The sequence below is a fragment of the Psilocybe cubensis genome, chromosome 1 (assembly GCF_017499595.1).
Source record: "Psilocybe cubensis strain MGC-MH-2018 chromosome 1, whole genome shotgun sequence".
Lineage (NCBI taxonomy): Eukaryota > Fungi > Basidiomycota > Agaricomycetes > Agaricales > Agrocybaceae > Psilocybe > Psilocybe cubensis.
This window is the reverse complement of record NC_062999.1, coordinates 4,650,803-4,675,579: the sequence shown is the minus strand read 5'-3', so window position 1 is coordinate 4,675,579 and position 24,777 is coordinate 4,650,803. Positions and strand designations below refer to the sequence as shown.

The following is a 24,777-nucleotide window of genomic DNA, read 5'->3' as shown; positions in this document are numbered from 1 at the left end:
GCGACACGTTATCGCAGACTACCAAAATAAACACAAAGCCCGTCCTCGGTTCACTATCGACAGCTTCGAACCCAGAGATCCAATTTTTTACAGCCACATCACCGGAGCTAGAGCACCCCGTAAACAAACAAATACAACTTGTACTTCGATTAAAATGGACATTTTTTCCAATGTTTATATAAATTTAAACACGAAAGTTGCCGAACTATTACGGTTTTGCCATAAATCTGGGTCAGTTATTCATTCTGAGGGTACCTACCTCAACCGTCCCAGAGCACCCAACGAAGAAGGCTTGTGCCGATCTGTCAGTTTCGTTAGTGACATGAGCCACTTACCTTTCGTATCTGAGATGCATTTCAATGGCCCTGTTGATACAGACGTTACCAGAGTCGCCAAAGACCTGGTGATTTTTCAACCAGGTCTTGACGTTGATCCTGGAATGGCTTCAGTCTCGCATTCGCAGTCTTTCATTTTAGATTTTGATAATGGCATTAATAGTCTTTCCATGTAATTTCGGACATTCAAAACAGACTTTTTGTTGTTCTGTACTAGTTTGGGTTACTCTTGAGAGATGATTCGATTTCAATTGGTTATCCTAGTTGAACCTATAAGAAATAACAATAAAAAGTATAGTATTCGTATTCTTGACCATCAAAGAATATTTTCGCATTTCAAATTGAGTCTAAATAGAGAGAAAAAGACAAGAAATTCATCATACACGGTCATCAAATAGTACCATTACCGTACTTTTTTTTTTTTTTTTGCTATAATTTGGTCGGTGTCGATCGACTGATTGACACCCACAGGGAGAGAAATTTCCATATTTGGAAGTACACCTGCTGAGAAGGTATGTCCGGTTTCGCGGATTTGATACCCAAAAATCAACAGAATTCCGGACAAGCCCATAGAGGAGCTCCCCGGGGAGGGGAGAGCTTCAAAGTCAGACTCAAAAATTACGTAAATGATAGACCGTTGTAGATCATTTTCTTTGGTTTTCTCCGAGAATCATTGAATACGGTTTGATCGGTCTGGCGAGCATTTGCGTTTTCTCGTAAATCGAGAGAAGACAGCTAACACGGAGCCAGTAGTCATCTGAGTCCCGAGTCCTTTAGCTAAACTTTGATTTGTATACAGTCTGGTCAATTGAACGAATTTCGAGATGACTCTGATTTTACATAATCTGAGATTGGATGGAACAAAGTATCTAGTTCGTTGGCAGATCTTGCGTAGACTATTCAACGGCATGTTGAAGTATAAGTTACATGATGATTCTGATGGACTTTGTGTATGTATAGTAAACGGTGAGAAATGATGGTTGACGCCGATGCGCTGACAGTATATAACCAAATGGATTATTACTATTGTTTCTTGATGGGCTATCCTGTTCTGTGGCGCACTAAACATATCGGGTTGTATGGCATCTGTGAAAGGCGATGAACGCACCGTGCGAAGGTTCGGATATCCTTCGGTAGACGAGTTTGGAGTGCGGACGTTCCCATATACATAGACATTCCCGTCTACAAATACAATTCTACAGTCATCGGGTACGTCGGTATATTCCAGGGTCACAAGATACGTCTACGGTAAATCAATTGATTGACGACACTTGCTCTGCATTTGATATATTAAGCTCCAGTAAAACGTTTGTACAGTGACATTGTTATGTCTAACAGCAAAAGTCGTGTGGTGTTTGGTGCGTATTTTATTGGAGTGCTCAAATCCTTTTCGTCTCATTTCTCTGTCCGTATTGGTGACCTGTAAGTTGGCAATGTGCCTTTTAACATGACAGAAGAACAAATTGTGATTATTTTCAAGGCTGTTGGTCAGGTTGTAGGATTTAGGTATCGTATTTCGTATTCTTGTTCGGGAGAGGTTACAACTAAACTCTATACACTCTTCTATACAGGCTCGCCTTCGACAGAGACACAGAAAAACCAAAAGGTTATGGCTTTTGTGAATTTGCAGGTACTTCTATCTCGCTTCTTCCTGCCTATCAACACGTATTATGTCTGATCTTTAAGTTTCTCTTTTATTCATTCCTACACTACTTAATGGGATGCGATTATATCAACTCTGTTGTCACGATTGTCTTGTATGTCTCAAATACACCCAAACGCGTGAGTGTCGAATTTCGAATTACTTAACTTACCCAGAATTAACCTCACTCCTCATATCCACGAATTACAACAATGTGCCGCATCCTTTTTCGAATGATACATTCTTCGTGAAACCCAATATATTTCAATGTGTGTACAACGCACTAATCATAACAAAAATCAAATCACGGCTTGTTCTTGGCTCGATTACCTCGAATACTGCGACCGTTATGGTTATGTGTATACCCTATATCCATTGAAATCTCCTTGATGTGAAATCCTTTTACCCGCGCAATCAGTTATACTTTACTGTTATGTGCGTATCAAACTTTAATTCGCGACCCCATCCCGTTGTCCTTGTATATCAACACCGAAACTGCAAACTGCATTGTCTCTGCTTCAATATCTACCACACGTACGCGACACTTGTCTTTTCATGTCAAAGATCACGAGACTGCTCTTTTGGCTGTTCGTAATCTCAATAATACGGACTGCGGAGGTCGTTCATTGCGTGTCGATTTGGCCGATTTGGACCCTCTTCTGGAAGGAAAAACGACTGTTAGAGGCCGTATAATGGATAGGGGTTACACTGGGTCATCCGAATACCGTAGCCGAATGCATTTGGATGCAAATGACGGGGGTAAAGGGCAGTGGAATGACAATGATACATTTTTAGCGAATATCCCACCTGGGATAACCATCCCGAGTGGTGTTTCAGCACTTGACCACATTAAATGGATCGTGGCTGAGTTACCGGAGAGTAAAGTTCGCGAGGCCCTGGCTCAGATGAAGGTGAGCAACGGAATTTGAGTTTCTGTTTTAACGTCATTGTTTGCGGTGTTTTGTATTGATTGGAACCTTTGTCTTTTTCATTTTCAGGCTTTCGTGATCACATATCCTGAAAAAGCTCGAACGCTGCTCATTAGGTACCCACAGCTAGCCTACGCACTTTGCCATTCCCTCGTACTGAATCGATTTGTTGATCCAATTATGATTGAACGTATGCTCGCTTCCTCGCGACGACCCGCTGCGGCTGGTAGTTCTCTAACTCAATCTCCAATCGACCAAGGACCAACAGGTTCAGATAGCCAATACCCACTGTATACGCCATACTCCCCATTGCATGGCCTGCATTATTCCTCAAGTCAGTTGATGCCAACGACACGGGAGCAATCGTCGATTGCCGTAAAACCCCATGCGCATGCCCAATATCTCCTTGAGTTACATAGGATCTGCCACGACCCGTCGTTGTCGCCTTGTACCTCCCCACTTACACTTGTCGAACCTCCGTTAATAAAGCAGCAACAACAGCTTGCGCAAATAGCAACGGCATTTGTGGAGATGGATCCAGAACAACAACGTGTGAGTGTTTGTTTACTGACAGGTTGTCTTATGTTTCCTCATGACTTGTTCCGTTTTACATGCAATTTTCTCTATTCTTTTCAATTACACTGTTGTGGTTGTGAATGGGAATATTATAGGCTATATCGATAGTGTTGGGTATGACTCAGGAACATATCGACAACATACCCGAACCTGCAAAGTCGCAGATTGTGCAGGTGGTACGTTGTGGTCCATATCCCTTTTTTTGAATGGTTCTGAACAAGCCCTCTTTTCCATTAAATTTTAGCGCAGTCACTACTTATCACTGGCGGGGAGAGCGACGTGAGTGTGTAATGTGGCACGACTTGGTTAGATCTATTGTTACCTTCTTTTGTTTTTACCCTCGTCAAGCCTGACGATACAAATGTTTCACTTTCACTGCTGGCGCTCATCAATTTTTACGTCGTAAAAACGATATGTGAAAATGATAATAATATACCGTTCGCCTTTATTTTCGTGCTCGCCAGCCGGCTCGCCCACCTCATCACTTAATATTTTTTATAAAAAAACTATATTATGTATTCATTTTCCTTTCTTACAATAATCTTCGAACCCTTTTATACATTTATCAATATCTTCCTGAATGCGTCTGAGTGCAACCAATGTCTGATGTCCCATTTTGCACTTTTCTATTTCGGCCAGATAAAGCCTATGTGCTGCGTCCTGTTACGAAATGTCAAGCAATTCTTGAAGAGCTATGACATCGGCATGTAGCCCTAATTGCGCCAAATCCTGAGTGCCAATAGCCTTTCAGATATGTCCAATTTTAAAATCTGTATAGAAAAGCGGATGCTTACAGAAGGTTTGGTGGGAGAAGTAAATGTGCCTCCTTTATGGGATGCGGCGGTCTCCATATGTGTGTTTTCTTCCTTTTCAAATGCGAAAGTCAGTACAATAGACACAGGACAAGATGAGTATATAGTACCGATGCCATTGTCCTTTCTAAACCCATCCTTTTTTATGTTCATAGGATTCAAAAGAAAGAAAAAAAAACGATTTATGTCTTCAACCAGATGGCAAGGCACCAAGTACTCTTGACCACCTGGACCACTAATCAACCTATAACCTCTCGGAACTGGCGAAATCAAGATGACACTAGTAGTAAGAGTTTTTTTGAGGAGGCATGTCAACCAGACAATCGACCTTACAAATTGATTGAGCAGTGCAGAGTCAATGCTGATCGAGCATGCCGGCGTCAGCCGCGAGAAAATCATTTTAGCTTGTCAGACATTACAATTCTATCTTTCCGCTACGATACAACCTCAAATCCAAATCCTTCCATAATGTCTGAATCCACTGAGCTCCAATCTATCCATAATCTATCAACGTTCCAGGAGGCGATAAAGATACTTGATCAAAAAATTCGGAAGAGCCTTGTCGATGGTGATGTTGCTAAAGTTATGGATTCGCACTTGGAAACAGCAGTGAGTTATATTCTTTTTACATGTTGACCATACACCGAGACAACAATTTAGAAAGCGGTTGCCACAACCTGCGGTCGCTTCAAGGAGGAAAAAGAAAAGCCCCAGTATAACTTCCTTTTCGCCTTTCTGAGTGCTTATGGACACGCTTTCCGCAAGAGAGAGCATCGCAGCCACGAGTTTCTCGAATACTGCCAAAATCTGCAACGTGAGATCGATGATCCGCACGATGAACCAGTACAGAAGCCCACATTAGAAGGCAAGGATGACCAGCATTCAGAAGTGCACGTTCGCCAAAATGTGGATGGCGAGGGCAGCCGAATTCGCCAAGACTCTGAGGGTCCAAGACGCACGACAAGAAAGTCTCGACACCAAGTCGCCAATAAGCGCTCGCGGTCTAGTAGCGCTGAGAAAACCAAGACAGTCGCAGAGACAATCGTCAACGACAGTGCAAACCATTCCGCACTCATTAGAGAACCGTCACCTCCACTTAAGAAACGTCGAGTGCAACAGGCCAGGCAAGCCAGCCCCGAACTTCCACCACCAAAAACACTTGTATCTATTGAAAACTCAAGCGACAACAATAACGAAGATGGATATGTTCCATCAGATATTCCCTCTAATATCAATCCGCCAGACACTCGTGTTATAGCACCTGCACCCTCGTCGGACACTTCATCTGGAAAACGAATCACACGAGCCATGGCAGCAGTAGCAAAGGGTCCAACGTCTACTGAAAACTTTGGTCGCAAACTTACTCCAGAACCCGCCCCACATTCCAACGTTAAAACGAACATAAAGGTGCAAGGCCGCTCTGAAACAAAGCAGGATCGCACACCTCCTGTTCCAACCAACTATGTCCATCTCCAACCCTGCGCTCAGTGCGCAGATCGCAATATTAATTGCCGTGTCACATATAAAGGGTACTCTTGCTTTTATTGTGGTTCGCATCGGGTTCGCTGTGACAATCGAGGGGATACTATTGTGAGGAGGCTGCCTGAGGCGAACGAAGATATCACAGGTCCTGTTGAAGAAGCTAGAAAACATGGAAAACCATTGCATCGCCAAAAAAGGCCTAAACGCGAAACCGGCTCACCTGAACCAGATGAAAATTGTGGCCATCACGACCCTCAACATCACTCGCCGGCGCTGAGAGATCCAAAGCACAGCAATGGAAAGCAACCTATATCCGAGCAGACCGCAGACCTCAATTCTTCCCAAACCAACCAAGACAAACATCCTATGGGTAAGGTACATTATCAGTTTGTCTACACTGAGGCTAAGATCAAAACAGAGAACGTACTCAAATCATGGGAAGCCATACCAAGGTACACCGCACCACCCAAAGCATCGTCTAGCTCACTTCCTCCCGAGAAATCTGCGAGAGCGGCTAAAGACATTGGTAAGAATTCATCCAGTATTATGCAAATTGTATGCTTACATCTTTGTAGAAGAATTTGCCAGGAATTGGGAAGCATGGGTGGCAGAAGATATGGCGCGAAGTGAAGCTCGTGCTCCAGCAGGCCCACTACCTACACGGCCGACATATATTCGCAATTGGGAAGACAACAAAGCAGATGCAGATAATGAAGCTTACCCTAATGAAGATCGCCTGGCCCGATTAGAGAAGAATATCACTAAGATGAACAAAGTCATGAAGCGAATCGACAAGCAATTGGCTAATCACGACCATGGCTTCGACTATATTGCAGCGAAAATGGCGTTTTCCATGGCTGCTATAGACATGCTCTCAAACAAATTCGAAGTCCTGCATTCCTATCATAGTGATGTCCTTCATAAATTAGTCGGTGTTGAAATAACGATGGAGAACATGCACGATGATACCTACCACAGAGGGGAAGAAGGTCCCTGCCCATTTCGCCGCGGGAGTACAAAGGACCAAGGAATTCAAACTGACTCTCAAACCAAAATTCTTGACAGCAAAGGACTTTTCTCTAAGTCTTCGGGCAAGGTTGGTGATGAAACCGGGATTGGCGAGAACGGTGAAGAGAGCGAGAACGGCGAAGAGGGCGAGAACGGCGAAGAGAACGAGAACGGCGAAGAGGGAGAGAACGGCGAAGAGGGCGAGAACGGCGAAGAGAACGAGAACGGCGAAGAGGGCGAGAACGGCGAAGAGAACGAGAACGGGGAAGAGAACGAGAACGGGGAAGAGAACGAGAACGGCGAAGAGAACGAGAACGGCGAAGAAGGCGAGAAGGGCGGACAGGACGAACAGGGCGAGAAATTTGGTGATAAGGATTCGGATTCCTCGGCGGAGATTGATGCTGATAAGATGCCCTACATTCCTGTTCATTCGCGGGAAAAGTTAGAAGCCAGCCAACACCAGTGGTATGGAGGTACTTCGGATCAACCCATTGACATTGACTTTTGTTTGTAATCTATCTATTATCGTGCAACAAGCAATCGATGTGCTAAGACGCACGGGTGAGCGTTCCTCACCTTTCTACACTAGGATGTCTACTATGTACTAAGTACTAATTGACATTGACTTTGGACAATGTAATCCCGCTTGCCATCACATCTCGCCCAAAGACACTGAACTCGCCAAAGACCAGACTGACGTCGCCACCAACTTGAGAACATCAGATCAAGAAGGGACCTCGCATGCAGAGTCAAATGTGGCTGAGGTTTTTGGCGAAGAGGACGTTTCGTCAAATCTGGAAGCTCGCCACGGCGAAGAACCCACCGATGGCAAGATGAAAGATGAGAATATCACAGCAACACTATCCACAAACAATCTCAGTCTTGTCAAATTCATGCATTCAAATTTCCGCGAACCCCACCCTCACACCACACCTTCAACATACACCAATGATGATCTGGTTCGCCAGGTGGTTTCCAAACCCCAATCCTGTCATCCACTTTCCTTATTTCTCAAATAATCTTCTTCCTTTTCCCAGACGAGCACAGGAAGACGATGACGACGATAGGATAGAGTATTAGACTCTTCAAACGATGAGTGTAAAACATGTAAATTCACCATAATACAACCTTTCTGTTGAATCTACAAAAATTCACTACTAACTATGAGAATTTTACTTTCGGTCCGCTTCCCTTGTACCTGCAGTTTCTCGGTCTCTTTTGCAGCCAGATCGTCTGATGTAAGTGCCTTTTTGTTACTCTTAGCATTAGTGGTGGTGGTTTCCTTTCCATTTCCATTTTTCTTCTTAACTGAAGGCACGTCGACAGAATCGACGTTTGCCAAGTTCTTATCCTATTTCCAGTCGTTCGTCATTGGAATTTGAGAGGCTTCTGCATTGACTATTGCTTTCTCTTTAGATTGGGATGCCGCTTATCCTTCCCTGTAAGAGGCTAGAATCCATGAATAGTTAGTTGATTACACTGCTGGAGGCCATTGATATACGCGAAATAAAAACGAATCAAATACATGTTTTGTATATTAACATCTCGTTTTGTTTTTGACTTTTTTGAGAAATATGCTTCGGAAATCTACAATAGGACAACTTAAACATTAGTGATTTCATTCTTTTCAGTCCAGTCTTTGTCTTCAAGTTAGATGGAGCTATTACAATCTTATAATATACTGGATGCTGCCCCTCCTAAACGACATGTCTGATAAATTCCAACGGAATTGATCACAAGGACTCGTATCTGCCGTGCGTAGCAACGGCTCACCTTACAAGTAGGGTTACAAGAGTTAGGTAGCGTTGCTAGATTTTCTTCGATAGCCAGCTAAGCTTTGAGAACGTACAAGGAGCGGAGAGAAACCAAATTTTCGAGGGTAAATTTCCACTACCGCTTTCACAGACTGCCCGACTACTTATATACTAGTTCTATTTACGAATTTTTATCTACCGGCTTCATGAACAAACAAAACACTGCTACCCGGTTGGTTGTAAGTTGAGTAACTCTTGTGTGATAGATACAAGGACGAGTGTGATAGGTAGATAGTGGAGGAAGATGAAATTGTGGAAAGGTATTGAGAATGAAAATGGACGATAAAACATTGGGATGGAAACGCCAGACAGGGGATGGGTGTGATTTGACTGACAAGCGCGCGGCGTGTTCTCACATGTTTGGCAGGGTTTGGGCGCCAAGGTGCTGGACTTCGTCGTTTTGTGAGTCTTGCATTCTGGGTGATTCATACAACTGCTAAGTCGTTGTTCCGCTCGCAGGAATTTAGCGGTTCCTACAATAAGGTAGATGTTGTCATTGACCCATGCCCGATTTACATACGTGGCAACAAAAGTATACGTCATACAGAATTTACCCAGTGTCTCCCCTTCATCATGAATAAACATACATCAGTCAGTGTCAGATTATGGCTTCCAGTTTGAAATGGTTGCGTGTAATCGCAGCTGGTTGCGCTTGTCCAATTGAATGTGTGTATTAATTTCCCTGAAAGATCTTTAAAGTTGTAATTTTAAACAAAATATCAAAAATACTCACCCAACACATACCTCAATACCAAAAGGTACATTCATCACCCAATGCAATCCCAACCTACTATCAAACACAGTCTCCAACAGACCAACTGTAAATGTCGATCTCTCCTTTGTACCCGAGCCTTTCCGGCGATGGCAATTCCCTCTGCCCACGGAAACTAAAAATAAATTCATTGAATGCGCCGCACTGCACGGTGACAGACAGGTGAGTTTAAAAAAAAGTAACACACATCAGAATGATCAGATATATCGGATCCGAACAGCGATTGAACAGCGTCACAGTCAAATTGGCGGATACAAGAGGGATCGTAAAGTTGAACTTGAACTTTCCCTTGCCCCTCTATCATTCCCCAACAGACAATAAGCCCTCCCATATCTTCCAGAAATGCAAACAATTCAGAGCAAGACAGAGACAGGCCAAGTACAACAGTACTATTCACCACTATGTACAACACACTAACAGTGCATGACATAGGGCGAGCGTCAGCTAAAAGCCATGCTTAACTCAGTATGCTTGAATAATGACCAAGCAGTCTCGGACATCGTCGTTAGTATTTCCAATACTATTCATGCACATTATCCTCATTGCTTCACAGAACGACATCATTAAAATTGGGCAGGATTGCTTAACATTGGATTTGCCACCTTCTCTTCAAGTTGAACAACGGAAATTGTTTCGTCAAACGGTGGGCACGGACTATGTGTTTAATTTGCATGGACCTTTACTTACTACAGTTTTTTTTTTTTTTTTTTTCCTACAGGTATTAAAAGCATACCCCGATATTTTTAACCACTCACTGCAAAATGATCAAAGTGAAAGACTTGATCTTGTGGAGCAATACATAATTGAGAGACTTGAGATGGCGCGCTATAATGTACGGAAGCGTAAAGGGGTGAGTAAATAACGGCCCTTCATCCTTTTTTTACCAACTAAAGGTGTACCCAACCCCCAATTCATTGAAGATGCCCGGACCAGCCCGTAGTAAACTTACCCTTCCTGAAATAGTTCCGTTGGTTTCCACATCGGCGAGTTCCTCAGATTCACGATTAGAGGAGAACGTCAATGGTATGTATGGTAATTTCATCATCCCAACCAGAGTTAACAGTGAGACTTCCAGCCTCATCGTCAGCCAATACCGTATCCCGCCCACCGTCGCGTTATGACTCGAATGAAAATGATGCAATTGCATCCTTTCTCGACTCCTGTTCCCCTTCCATGATACACCTTTTGCAGGACTTTCATGCCTTTGGGATTACAAAGCAAGAAATGATTTACGCTGTTTCTCGATGGACCCCCGACTATATACACGGCTTTTTGCACAGATTCGCCAATTTTTCCCAGACCAAGATGACAGAAATGGAAATCGAGTTATTACAAGCTCATTTCCTTCACTATTTCTAGGGTAAGACCACTTTTCGACTTTCCGAGCATATGCGAACCGAGCAGGGTCAGGCGAACTTGGTGCCTCTCTTTCTCTTACCCAGATTACACGTCTTGTATTTCTCACCGGTCCTACATTTTCTTGAATCAACCATGTTTCGCTTGACAATATCTCTTGTATTATCGGTAATTTACGTAGGCTATGTAACTTACTTAGCTTCTGATTTTGGTTCTTTGCTTTATAAATTCAGCCTGTCTTCTGTTTATCCTTTACTTGTTCAGAATAGTATTCCTTCTCTCTCTCTTTCTACCATCATCTCGAGTTTCTGTTGCTTGTACGTATACTCTACAACATCCCTCTGATACACAGAAATTTACAATTCCATCGAGTGTGTTAGTCTTTTCCAGTGTAACAGTGTGCTGTATGGTAAGACACAAGGAAAGGCCGTACTGTGGTCAGTGGTGCATGTCGATCCGTCGAATAGATGTGTGTATGGTCACACCTCAGCGGGTCCGGAGTATGTGTATCTGGTGTGCACAGGCTACAGCTCAGCGGACCCGGGGAACTGAGCGTCTGGTTTTCGTATTCAGCGGACCCAGGTTTTTCGCCCCGGTGTAAGCTAGTACGCCCATAATGGGGCGAAATGCAGCGAGCACAAAAAAAAAAAAATTAAATACTCTGTACTCTAATACTTCTATTCTATTCTGTCTAATGTTACAGAGGGCAAGAGATAGTTTGGTTAGGGCTTATTTTTGACGTCTTTGCCTCTTGGAAGGGAGCCCATTCAGATGGTTACTACTGCCCAATGAAAGACTTTGATCTTCATGAATATTGCTCGAGGCTGGTGGACGAGACATGACGTTTGAGGTACCTTGCAGTGCTGTGTTAGCACTATTATCCGTCGTTTGAGCGAGCCGTGTAATACCTTGAAACAACGCCCCCAGCTCATTTGGCGAAGCATTATGGCGAGGTGAATGGTTATTGGGTTGGTTAGTATTTTGCCAAAGTGCTGCAATGTCATTTGGGGACTGTGCAACGTAGGCACTAGGGCTCTCCGACAGCTCTGAGGCAGGTTTTAAGTCCCTGAAAAGCTCTCCTAATTCGTCCGGTGATGAAATATAACAGTTTGGATGATACGTGGGTGGTGTATCTTCTGTAAACCCTGAACGTTTATTGGGGGTCTGGGCCTCTGACCTCTTCAAAGGCTCTGGATTAGGTAGGATGTCCATAAAGAGTTCGCTTAATTCATCCGTCGAAGCAATGTGGCGAGATGGGTAGCATTTAGGCGTCGAATCCTCGCGCATTGTTGTACACTCTTGCGGAGACTGAGTTCCAGTATACTCGACATTTGAAAATGGACCTGAAGGTGGAAGAATACCCCTGAAAAGATTTCCTAACTCATCTGGTGAAGGATTAAGGTGAGGCGCATAGATTTCCGGTGAGGATTGGCGAATTACGTCGACTTGGGGTGTGATTTCCTTGTACAATGTTGCAGGCACATTAGAAGGCCGCGTTCCATTAATATCAAGATTGGGGTACAGGCCTGCAGGTGGTAGAATGTCCCTGAAAAGATCTACTAAATCATCTGGTGAAGGATTAAGGCGAAGTGCGCAGATTTCCGGCGAGGATTGGCGATCTACGTTAATTTGGAGCGTTACATCCTCGTCCCGCGTTGAACGTACATCAGAAGGTCGCGTTGCAGTAATATCAGGATCGATAGAGAGGCCTGAGGGCGGTAAAATATCATTGAAAAGTTCTCCTAAATCATCTGCCGAAGGGTTCAGGCGAAGTGTTTTGATTTCCGGCGAGGATTGGCGATCTATGCCGAATTGGGGTGTTATTTCCTCGTATAATGTCGCGAGCACATTAGGAGACTGTATCCCCAGTATCTCCATATCAAATGATCGGCCTGGAGTTGAAGGGATGTCCCTGAAAAGATCTCCTAATTCATCTGCCAAAGGAATACGGATGGGTGGGTGGAATTCGGGCGAGTAACTTTGGATAGGTTCTTGGATATGGGGCTTTATATCCTCGTACAACTCTGCCATTTCATCGCGGGACCGTGCGCTAGCAAAACCTGGTGATAGTGACGCTTGCATAGAAAGATCGCCCATTTCTTCTGGCGAACCACACGAGATATCAGGACCAGAATGGGGCGGTACAGTTTCTACAGGCACGGTGCCTTGATCGGTTTGGATTGATTCTGAGCGGTACAGCAGTGCAGGGGACGGAAGCGGGGAGAGACTGTAATCATCATCCAATTCTGACGGTTTCCAGTCTTTCGAACGGTGTTTTGAATCCCGAACCAAAGGCGGGTCATTGCATGACGTCGCACGTTGAAATGCCGGTGTTGATATCCTATTCTTAGGTGTTTCGGTATCAACGCCGCTGGAACGCTATTCCTCTGCAGAAACACGCACCTATCAACATAGTCAACACCTCCAATCTCCGTAATATTGTTACCCATCTCGGTAATGCCCATTTTCCAATGGTCCCTATTCATCCCTTCGGCCTTCGAAGCGTCATGCAGATTCCAGTATTCCTCTGCCTTTCTGAAAATGACACTCTGATGGCTCGTTTGAGCTTCAGTCATTACCATAATTGTTCGCCGAGCGTTCTGAAGTGGTTCAAAGAGCATTCGCTCTCCTGGTGTCATGGCAAACGAGGATGGAGTGATATCGCTACCAAGAGACTCAATAAAACGATGTTTATTTTCTATTCCTATTAGTTTCCTGTGGTGTGATAAACACTCGCCGATTGAACCATCGTCTATGACAGATCGCCAACTTGGCCTGAATTCTTCCCACCACGGTCTTTTGTAGCTCGCTACTACTTCCCCACGGTCTTCATCGCGTGTTATGTTAAGCGCTTGCACGAACTCGACGTTGAATTGCATGGGTAGATCCTCTGGAGCAATTCTCCCTAAAGAAAATGCCAACGAACGCAGCGTAAATGGTACATCAACAACTTGTCCCATTGATGTGATCAAGCCCACGTAAGTCAAAAAGTAATGCTGTAAAACCATTAGTAAAAGGTATCCCATTAATTGAGTTACTAACCAGTTCTTTTCGTAGGCATTTTTGGAATGGAGCTTGATCTTCCATCGGTTTTTTTAAAATCTCGTCCACCGCTCGTTTTAATCGTGATTCCCCATAGTAGACGAGCTCTTGTATGTGTTCGCGGTACTGCTTTGCCGATTCAGATGCAAAACCATGTAGATCGAAAGGATCGATTGAAGAAAACGTCATGGACGGTCACCGCAGATGTGTTGGACTTTTTCAAGATTCATGATTCAATTTTTTTTACGCTGAACCATATCTATTTTTAGATTAACCCCTTTTTATAGCCAGGCTTGGTAATACGAAATAGGTAATCTGTTCGCCTCGCCAAGTCACCCCACATGGCTGCTTGGCGATTGGCATAGGCTGCTCGCCCCTTTTGTACCACGTCATTAGCAGAGGCATCACCAGCCATTGCCGCTACTGCACTGTTCATCCACTATTTCTCCTTTCGTAGGAAATATCTCATCGTTCAGTCCATTTCGTACCCAAGAAGCATAGCCTCTTCTCGCCATCTGTGGAACTGTGCTCTGGCACGTAGCCAATGGACCCGTTTGACTTGGTGTGACGTTCCGGTCTGTTTCCCACACCCCGATAATCCTCTTTTTTATCTTATCTTTAATTTTCGTTTCTGTGGACTTCACCTTCGCTCCGTCCACCCGATACACGCACCCCGTTAGCTCATTTTCTTCATTCTATGTTCCTAATCCTTCATTCTATTCCCCTTGAAACTGACTTATACTCCACCTTCATGTGTTTCCCAATTAACCCTCTTTTATCTTTTTCTTCGTCTACTTCTTTTGGACACCTTATCCTTTACAGTATAAATACAGCTATGTAGTAGCTACAGAAAAGCATCGAATACAGAGTACTTTAACCTGTCTATTCGACCTCTAAGCTTCCTTTCGAAACCTTTTCCGTGTGCCGCTACGGAACTGCTATTACTCTCCGAGCCACAGTTGTCACTAGCGTCACACTTGGAACAAGGTAAGTAAAAATATCACTTATATTAAGGGATGGATTACGAACATTCTATCAGTGTTTCTGGATCTGTATCCTCCAGGTTAAAAGGTCCATTATCAGGATCGCCAATTCTTATTTCGCCGTTCTCCGCCACAATGTTGGGCCCATGCCTAGAAACCCTGAAAGACTTCTCCGTATTTGCGGCGAGTAGTGGCATGGAGAACGGACATGTTCTGGCGTGTGAGCCTTTGCCGAATCTCAGCGAAATGAATTGCAGGTCACCTCAGGTTGGAGAGGGTGATGCAATTCAGGCGAGCATTGCTATGGCAAACGTCGGTCGCGGGACTTGGCGAGGGTGATGCGATGCAGGCGAGCATGCCTTTGACGAATGTTAACACCTATGACGACGCAACATGTAAGGAGTGCCTGGATGAGCAGTGTCCTAACGTCATTCTGCGTTTATTTATATCTCCGAGTCCGATGTATTGCCATGCCTGAAAAAATGCAGACCGTAGGCATTGCGTACTAGGGCGATGGTGGTGTAGTAAAGAGGGAACACAACTCCAACAGACAAGTACAAATAACCAGCGCGACCAGATAGGAAGCGGGAGGTCCAGCACCAAACAAGGAAGTAAAGGCAGGATCCCAGGATGTTCCATGGCAGTTCAGCCAGAATTTGGGCAATGATGTGGGCGGTCCAGCTGTACATTCCGCTTGGGTGCTTCCTGACCTCGTAGATAGTACGGGTAGCGACGAAGGGAACTTGCAACATGTTCACCAACGGTTGACTGTAGAAATATTGGTCAGTTTCGTGAACTCAACAAAGTAATTGAAACCAACTTCAAGACGAGAAGCATGTAAACAGTCTAGTAAAAGGAGGTTATGAGATCGAAGATCAAATCCTAAAACGAACAAGACTTACACATATACAATTCTGAACGTTTTGTATACTGTCCTGGTTCTTGAGAAAGACAGACCAATGAAGAAGCCACCAGCAACATTGAGGATGAGCTTGGCGATGCGGTAATGGTCAGCAGCTCCTTGTTTAAATGACAAGTTCGATGACCTGGTTGCGCCATGGGGTGGGGTATTCAATCCTGAGATCAGTTTCAACAGCAGGTTGACTTCGTCCAATTGTATGGATCTCCTGGATTTCCTGCTCAGTCCTGACTGCCTCGGGGAGCGTTTCCAAACTTCGTGCCAGTTGATGCTGCTGAAGGCAGTCGCTCCGGCACCAATAACGTCCAACATATATTCGGCACTAGAAATTAGACGGAGATAGATCAGGATAAGGCATCAGTGTAACGGTTAAAAATAACGCACGGATTTTCTTCAGGAAGACATGGGCGAGCACCGTTGGAGTCGAAGTAGTGCAGCAAAGTTTCAGCATTGTGTCCAAGGTCACCGAAGTAGACTGTTTAGCCACCCTTCTCCTCAACAAAAGGAAGCGATCGAAGACCTGGTAAATTTTGGTCAGTCAAGGTACAATAAAATTGTGTCAAACGACGTACATGGAACAATTCAGCGAAAGGTTTTTTGACAAAAAAAAAAATCATTAAGATGGCAAAGAGGTACATCACCGCAGAAGCTCACTTGATGAATCCTAATGAATAAGACAGATCAGTATATAAATAATTGATAATAGCTGCTTACCTACGTGCATAGGATAGCCTGGCTTTGTTCGGCCAAGCTTCGCAAGAAGGCAACAATGTTCCAGGCACTCTGAGAGTCAAGACCAGATGTGGGCTCGTCAAGGAAAAGCAAATTCTGGGCTATCATAGAATAATTAAGATGCATGTCGACACGGGAGCTTCATAAACACGCATAGCGTGTACGAGAACCGCAAGCTCTAAATTTCACATTTGCTGTCAAAACTCCGGTGCGTGATCACCATCACAGACCCATACTGCCTCGGAGCTATCCATTGGCGTTCCTCCATTGCCTTCTTCAGCGCCGTGAATTAGCAGGACATTGGCATATTTTGAGTGTTTTTCTCCTCTACAACAGTTTTGACGGGCCAAAATAACCAAATCTACGCGTATAGGGTCCTACGTAGTCAGGTTAAACCATTTTTTGACCAAATTATGTATGGTCCTGATATCATTGACGCAAACGTCTGGAGATCTGAACATGTAGTCAAGTCGACGCTTCACCGAGAGTGAGTAATTCTGTGTTAAACCAACTGCCGTCAGTGTTAGACAATGTATTGTCTATATACTAGCTTGAATAACATACATTTTTTTGCATCTATATACAATAATGTGAATGAGACTCCAACTTAAATTATCCACCGGGGCGGTGTCAAGTCAACTCGTCGAGCTGTAAACGACGAAATTCAGCTTCATAAAACTCTGGCAAGTCAGAAATGCGTCCGTTTCAACGATTTAGCAATGCAATGGTGCTCTAGGGAGTCTTTATATTCCTAGAAGCTGGGATTTTGCAATTTATTCCACAGATTTCAAAGGTAGAAACGACTTAACAAGGTCTCCATACTGGGAAACCGATAGCTCGGAGGCAGTATGAATTTGTGATGGTGATTACGCACCTGAGTTCTGACAAGCGAATTCGAGATTTAGAGCTTGCGGTTCTCGAACACCGTAATAGCACCTTCACCGCGAGTTCGGCACCGATGGTGGTTCGTTTCCTTAGTTCCACGCCAAGGGATCCGACAATAGCGTTCCTTTCATTCCAAAGGCCATACAAGTGAAGGCATTGATCGACACTTTATAATGCAATTTAACAATTGAAGTGAGTAGAGTAAAAAGGGACTTGACCGAAAGATAAAGCGTTTAACTCAAATTGAATTATTTCAAAGTTCTAGTCATAACATCCTTAATTAAGAGTGGGTAGCCTTTGCTTTACAGCAAGGCCATAGGTCCTGGGAACGCATCAAACCGAACATGTCTGCTGATGTAAGTGGGTGATTTTCGAGGCTCCTCGTGACTTGAGTAATTCACGGAATGTCTAGCTATTTTTCTGTAGTCATGCCATCCTACGACTATAAAATGTAAATCAGTAAACCATTGCTATGGAACGAGGGGACTTTTACATACCATTTGACCCACTTATCAAAACTTATAGCCGGACATAGATAGCTTCATTTACGAACATATATTATGTATACACGGATTAGTACACTGAACAGTCTCGGAGAACTCTTTGATTGGTGTCATGTTAGATTAATATTCAACACTTATGCAATATCTATCCACTCTACGACTTTACCCGATTGTTAATGGTATTTCTATGTTCGTCCACAGGATAACCACAGCAACATTTAGAACTCTGTAATTAGAAGGAGTCTAATCCTCACAACATATACACATTACATTATTGAGAACTAATTAGTCATATGAAACACGACGCAAATATTCTATGCGAATGACAACAGAATCTATTGTAAATGACGGACTAATATAAAACAGAGTACTTTAACGCCAACCAACTTGAAAGCAACACCGCTCGTTTCCACTTGTGACAGCTAAACAATGTTCACCGCAATCGAAGAAACTTTCGCAAAAGATCAAAGGAACACCAATAACTTGATTACGTTTGAAACGTATCCATTCCCTTCAAAGCTAATAGAAATTGCTTAGTAAGTTCGAGCTTTACAAATTACGGATTGACTGAAAACTTCGAAATCGTCTAGCCCTCTAGATACAAGAGGCTTTATAGTACCGCCTACCTTATTAAAGGCTTACTCTAAGAGCCATGAAAAATTTCTAATGCCTAAATGCTTCCATGGAATGGAAACGAGTATCATCGTCTTTAAAAAGTCAATGCTGATCGAGTATACCTCCTCAAAAAACTCCTACTACTAGTGTCATCTTAATTTCGCCAGTGCCGAGAGGTTATAGGTTGATTATTGGTCCAGGTGGTCAAGAGTACTTGGTGCCTTGCCATCTGGTTGAAGACATAAATCGTTTTTTTTTTTTTTTTTTTTTTTTTTTTTTTTTTTTTTGTTTTTTGAATCCTATGAACATAAAAAAAGGATGGGTTTAGAAAGAACAATGGCATCGGTACTATATGCTCATCTTGTCCTGTGTCTATTGTACTGACTTTCGCGTTTGAAAAGGAAGAAAACACATATGGAGACCGCCGCATCCCATAAAGGAGGTACATTTACTTCTCCCACCAAACCTTCTGTAAGCATCCGCTTTTCTATACAATTTTTAAAATTGGATGGCGTAGAATCAGGAGCCATGTATTCCATGGGTAGCAGAACGTGTAACGTATTTGTAAGAGACGCAAGAGAGCTTGCCCTGTTCGGTAGCAAGTCACTGTCGTGAGTTATCAACTCGCGATTTCCATAAACAGTGAAGATGTACATATTTAGCAATGTGTGTTTATGACTCGAAGGATTCGTTGTCGATCGTTTTACTTGTAGTGGAAATAATCACAGGGTTACATCTTATCTCGTGAATTATCGGTCGTGCTGACTGTCATATATCTGTCATCGAACCTGTTAAGCATAATCATCATGACTAATGACTGATCCTGGATGATCCTTCTTCTCCGGGTAATTGGATGAACAATTTCTGTGTGTCGTTCTTGTCGACCCTATATGATGCTATTTTCTCGAACCATTTCAGTTATAAAGGTTCGTGGTTCAATTTATCGTTCATCTAATCATGTCAGACCCTGATATGTGTAGAAAAGGTATCCCTGTCGATACCGATAAAGGATACAGCGCGTCGACCTTTCACCGCATTGGTCAGTTCCAACGTCTTCTGCATCCTGTTATAAATGGAATCAGTTGTAGAGGTGTAGTATTTCTATTGAATGAACATTTAACATTCTGCTAATTTTTATTTTATTTATGTATCAGCCTCTATGATTCCTTTTTTAAATTCGTTCATATCTTCAAATATATTTGATACACTCAACTGTGTTGATTACCAGTGCGGCTTGCGTGATAGACAATCCGTTTGTTCGTATTCAAATGGTATGTATAGTACAACGCTCATCAAAGCGTATAATTCGAACTTGTTTGTAGAATCTAAAGCTAGTGGCAAGTCCTTTCTTGCGATAGGCACTTGCCAGGGATCCATCAAGGTCGTTGACGCACGACGGAGGTGTTTATGGGAACGTGGTGCGTTTAATTCTCTCTGGTCACAGCACTTCTATGTCGGTTTTTATTTTTCGTATTCCTTCCCTCGCGTAGAACCTAGGGGACGGCAAGTTATACGTCATCGGTCCTACATAAGCGATTTGAAATGGAAGAGGGATGATACATCGTTATTGGTTGGTACGTCTACTCATTCAAGGTACGTGGGAGACGATCATCCCGGTGCATTTGTCGTAAACGTCGAAGATCGAGTTATAACGCATTGGTTACACGGACATATCGAGCCGGTTAAATGTGTCATGTGGCATCCTATGAGCGAGTCGCTTGTGTACACCGGAGGTAGAGATGGTGCTATATCCCTTTGGGATTTACGGATGAATCCATCAGTTCGTTTATCTTCGGGGTCGACTGGTCTTAGGTCTGTCGCTACTATCGTTCATGCCCATCAGGTTGTAGGATCTTCTCCGGAACCCACCATTACGGGGCTCGTGTTGCAAGACACTGCCACTTATAATGTAATAAGTAGTTGTTCCGCGAATGGGTGAGTGTTTTATCAGACGATAGAAAAGTGTGTCTCATTGTCTTTTGGTAGTTTTCTTCGATTATGGGATCTCAGATCGACTAATACCTACCTCTCGTGCTCTAGTTTGGACCCGACCGTCTACAACCATCGCCAGTCTAGGGGTATTGTGTCGCTGGTATCGGGGGTCAAGGAATCGGACGGTACTATATTCGGACTTGGCACCGATGCAAGGATATATGTGTATTGTGTGTTGGATCTAAACGTCTACAGTAGCCAAAACCCATGCGACAGTCTCTGGGGGAGTCCATCATTTTATGTGAAATCGTCACTCTCACCGTGTGGTCGATGGTTGGCATACGGAGGAGGGCCTCACAACGGGGATGCTTTCATTTTCAGTGTTGCACGCGACACTCGATTAGATGTCGGACCCATCCACGCTGTGAGGTTGAGGGGGGGTTCGTCTAGCTCGTGTGGAGTGGACTGGTCCAGCGATTCATTGGCTGTCTGTGCGGAAGCTGGAAGGGTCCGTATATGGCGGTCCGACCCCGGGAAGCGGAGAGAATGTGAGATACAACCTGATATCAACAAAAATAAATGGAGTTGGGCTACGACTATTTCACAAAAACATGGTTATTATAATCGGATATAGGGTATGATATATGTAATTAGATATTAGATTGCGATGAATATCGGTCAGGTCATGGAATTATTAATAATAAAGTGGTACCATATTTCACGCAGGTCGGTTGGGTCCATTGCGGGTAGTTATCATTGCTGTTGGTAATCGAATGAAGGTTTAACCAAGGTTCATATTTCCGACATAAGTCAATACCAGTATAATGCAAAGTGACTGTAGCATGGTTCTGGTACAGAGCATAGGGGTATCGGTGCATGAGTAATCGATATACAGGTAAAGTATTGTTTGTTCACTGGTGCTCTACAGTAGAAACATACATGCATTTATATTTTGTGGCTACATCAGTGACTTATCAGTATTTAGTAATCTAATCGGACAAAGGAGATCGAATAGCCGACCTTTATCTGACTATGTAATAAACCTGTCACGTGAGCATACTGACTCGCCAACGCGTACCCTATTCATCAGATTCGTGTTCTAATATTGTATACTCGTTGATATTTGATTAACATTTTCTTTCATCATGGATACATATGAACCTCTGGTACTGGATATATAACGAGTATATACAGACTATACACAAATGACTGCATAGGAACTTTATTTAAACAGAATATTAATTTAACAAAAGATGTTTAAATATAAATATATTTTACTTACGGTACAATCCATGTCATGTTCTGTTCTTTTCCATCTGAGTCGAGAGGTTTTATGTGCAGAAGAAGTGTACACTGGAGCCCCAATCAGGTATAGTAAATGACAAGTAATGTTATAAACTTACGTGCATGGCTTGGTGACATTTAACAATCCCATAGATACATCTGCCTTGACCGTCAATATAAAAAATTTTTACACCGATCTACAAAAATTGTTAGTATAGATAATTCATAAAATAGATGTTTAACTAACAGGAAAGGATCCAGCGTCCTGATGAGTTTCATTTGCATTTGGAATGGATGAAGAAGTGTTCATACTGTAGTACGTATTGTATGATAGAAACGAGTAGCAGAAGATATCGGTAATGATTAGGCTGCTAAAAGGGTATATTTATACAGGATACAGCTGCTATGCCCTATACCCTGATGCCCGTAACCCTCTACCCTAAATCTTAACGATTTCTATTCGAATTTCTATTATTCTCATATGTAACTTAGTTTTAACTATTATTAGATCAATATTCTTCAGATCGAACTAGACCTGTCAGCCCACCCCACCCCTGCAGTGAAAGTCCTTGTCGTAAAACAAGCTCTCAAATTTTGCTTTATCTAATTGAATACATATATATTACTCATTCAATACAGTTCCAGCTTTACGTATATTTATTAATCATTTGATACAGCCCTAGCTTTACGTGTACTTACTATTCATTCAATACAGCACAGACTTACGTGTCCTTACGTGTATTTCTTACTCATTCAATATAGCACTGGCTTTACGTATAAAAATGTATAATACTAAATTAGTAAGTTTCTCTTGATATTGGTTATGCACTAACTCAAATGGAATAGAACAAGTATATATATATATATAACTAATGTTAGCAGTCAATTCTATTATATGTACGTTCTATTTATATGATTGATTTTTATCAAATCTATCAAATATACGGTCCAACTTCTACGGAATTAGCATGTTTTTGAAACAAGTATACAAAAGTTGTTTCATCATCATTTAGAATCTAACTGCATTTAAATTGTTTTTTTGTGGTCTAGCGGCCAACATACCTATCTAGCCGGTGTCTAGCATTTTAATTTCCGTAACCCTGCATAATGTATACTAATTTGGCAATAGTGTGATGTAACCTAAAGCAATATATTGTATTAATACAATGACAGTGGCGTTGATAGCACATATTGTATTAATACAATGATAGTGGCGTTGATAACACAGTATATTGTATTAATGCAATGGCAGTGGCGTTGATAGTACAGGACTATAGTAATGGAAGCAATTAAAGAAAACTAAAACAGTATTAGTAACATAGCAACAGTGATATTGATGATGATAGATTTGATAATAGTATCAATACTATAGTGATATATTAATAGAAGTATTCAAATGACATCGGCATATTACTAATTGCACTAATTGTATAGCAACAAATGCATTGAAAATTAGTCATTTTATTAAATGGTGAAAAAATGACACCATTTTATTAAACAGTGAGAAAATGGCGCCATTTTGTTATATTATATTAGTAATCTACTCTTGAGCTTGTCCTATTTAAAGCGTAAATTGCAATAACAAAGTTTTATTGCATCACATTCAAATCGTGTTTGTCGTTTATTAGTCCTTCTTGTCATTATGGACTTTCTCAATTTGAATCAATATTCGGAACTTCTTCCGCCATTTGATATAATATCAAGTAAGCAATTATATTATTTATATCTAAACATATTATACTTAAATCTAATTCATTTAGAATCTTTTGGCTATCTATTAAAAGACATCAATGCCGAAATCGAAACTGCCTTCATTATGAAATATGTTCCAATCAACCAACGTTGGACTGAGCTTGACACTTTAGGTGTCTGGAACAACCAGATCAAATGGAGGCGATATCAGCATAAATGTCTTATTGACCCATGGCATTATACTTTACGCAATTTTAGCGTATGTATTACATGTCATGCTAAAGAAGCAATATTTTCTGTATTTCCTTATGGATCTGATAGATTTCCTGGATACGGCACAATTGTCCAGGAATTTGTAGAATTTGGTTATAAAGAATATGCTATATATGCTTTAGTAAGTCATTTTACACTATATACTAATATTTTTATATTTATTTTTGCTATTTTAGGATGCTAATTCAGAGCTGATTGAAGGTTATTGTATTGAACCAATTACCAACGACATTTACTGGCCAACAAACGACGTATTTGTTGTTTCTGTTAGCTCTATTAGTTTTGTGGCAGCATATTACTTGCTAGAACCAATTCTAAGCAGCAAGTATGTGGTATATGTTGCACTTGTATCCCGTTTCATCGACAAAACAGACTGGAAGAAATTTTTGGAGTTTTTCAATATCAAGGATTCCGAGGATATTTACAAGCACATGACCACTATCCATATTTGTATGAACCAGTTTGAACGGGAAACAATGGTACGAAATTTATTATACTTTTATATGTCCTATTAATAAATATTTATTTTTTATAGAATCGACCTCTTTTGGTAGAGTGGCACAAATTGCAGTCAACCGCAGAATTTGTTTGGAAAATATTATATATTAAATATATGGATCACAAATTTGGTTATGATGCTGAAATATAATCTTTAGTATATAAATTATACATATACATAATTTTACTTTTTTTTTCTTTTTGACCAGAAATAATACAGAAACAAGCAAAAACAAATAAGTATTAAAAATTGATTATTTTGCAATGCAAACAATACAATTAAAAACAAAGAAAAAAAGTAGCACGTTGGTGCATTGTGTTTCACATACAAATATATTAAGTGATGTTGCGTGCTTAAGGAGAAGTCTTACAAAAATATATTATCTTGGCTATAAAAAGCCATAAGCCCTAAGAAGCTCTCTTAGAGGCTTGTCCGGATTCTGAAAGATTTTAGGCCAAAAATTTGGCATTTTATTTTCCATTTTTTATGGATTTGATAGCATTGCAGGCTAACCATTGTCTGGATCTGATGGATTTGATACTAAAACTGCAAATTATTAGGACATTTTCCAGTATTAAAGAATATTTGTACATTCTAAAATTCAGTTTAAATAGAAAAAATAAAATACAAAATCCATTAAATATGCCCAAATGCCTGGACTCGTAAGTTCAGGTTTAGAATGTTAGCATATT

The 24,777-nt window shown here is 41.9% G+C and overlaps 5 protein-coding genes across 5 annotated transcripts; 4 read left to right on the top strand and 1 right to left on the bottom strand.

The window, feature by feature from the left end:
- Nucleotides 1-4,762: 4,762 nt before the first annotated feature.
- JR316_0001556 (uncharacterized protein) lies at nt 4,763-7,803 on the top strand (the record flags this gene model as incomplete). The annotated part of the gene is given in 5 exon segments (XM_047887359.1): nt 4,763-4,903; nt 4,955-6,151; nt 6,164-6,302; nt 6,352-7,290; nt 7,454-7,803. The coding sequence occupies 5 exon segments, from the start codon at nt 4,763-4,765 to the stop codon at nt 7,801-7,803; spliced, it is 2,766 nt and encodes a 921-aa protein (XP_047755105.1).
- Nucleotides 7,804-9,848: 2,045 nt separating this feature from the next.
- On the top strand, nt 9,849-10,729 carry JR316_0001555 (uncharacterized protein; the record flags this gene model as incomplete). Its single annotated transcript, XM_047887358.1, has 4 exons — nt 9,849-9,878; nt 9,924-10,028; nt 10,089-10,220; nt 10,562-10,729. The coding sequence occupies 4 exons, from the start codon at nt 9,849-9,851 to the stop codon at nt 10,727-10,729; spliced, it is 435 nt and encodes a 144-aa protein (XP_047755104.1).
- A 726-nt stretch (nt 10,730-11,455) lies between these two features.
- On the bottom strand, nt 11,456-13,957 carry JR316_0001554 (uncharacterized protein; the record flags this gene model as incomplete). The annotated part of the gene is made up of 3 exons (XM_047887357.1): nt 11,456-13,097; nt 13,130-13,722; nt 13,769-13,957. 3 exons carry the CDS (start codon nt 13,955-13,957, stop codon nt 11,456-11,458), a joined length of 2,424 nt encoding a protein of 807 aa, XP_047755103.1.
- A 929-nt stretch (nt 13,958-14,886) lies between these two features.
- Nucleotides 14,887-15,560, top strand: JR316_0001553 (uncharacterized protein; the record flags this gene model as incomplete). Its single annotated transcript, XM_047887356.1, has 2 exons — nt 14,887-15,063; nt 15,333-15,560. 2 exons carry the CDS (start codon nt 14,887-14,889, stop codon nt 15,558-15,560), a joined length of 405 nt encoding a protein of 134 aa, XP_047755102.1.
- A 7,703-nt stretch (nt 15,561-23,263) lies between these two features.
- On the top strand, nt 23,264-24,235 carry JR316_0001552 (uncharacterized protein; the record flags this gene model as incomplete). The annotated part of the gene is made up of 6 exons (XM_047887355.1): nt 23,264-23,324; nt 23,382-23,572; nt 23,663-23,707; nt 23,763-23,787; nt 23,878-24,065; nt 24,122-24,235. The coding sequence occupies 6 exons, from the start codon at nt 23,264-23,266 to the stop codon at nt 24,233-24,235; spliced, it is 624 nt and encodes a 207-aa protein (XP_047755101.1).
- Nucleotides 24,236-24,777: the final 542 nt, after the last annotated feature.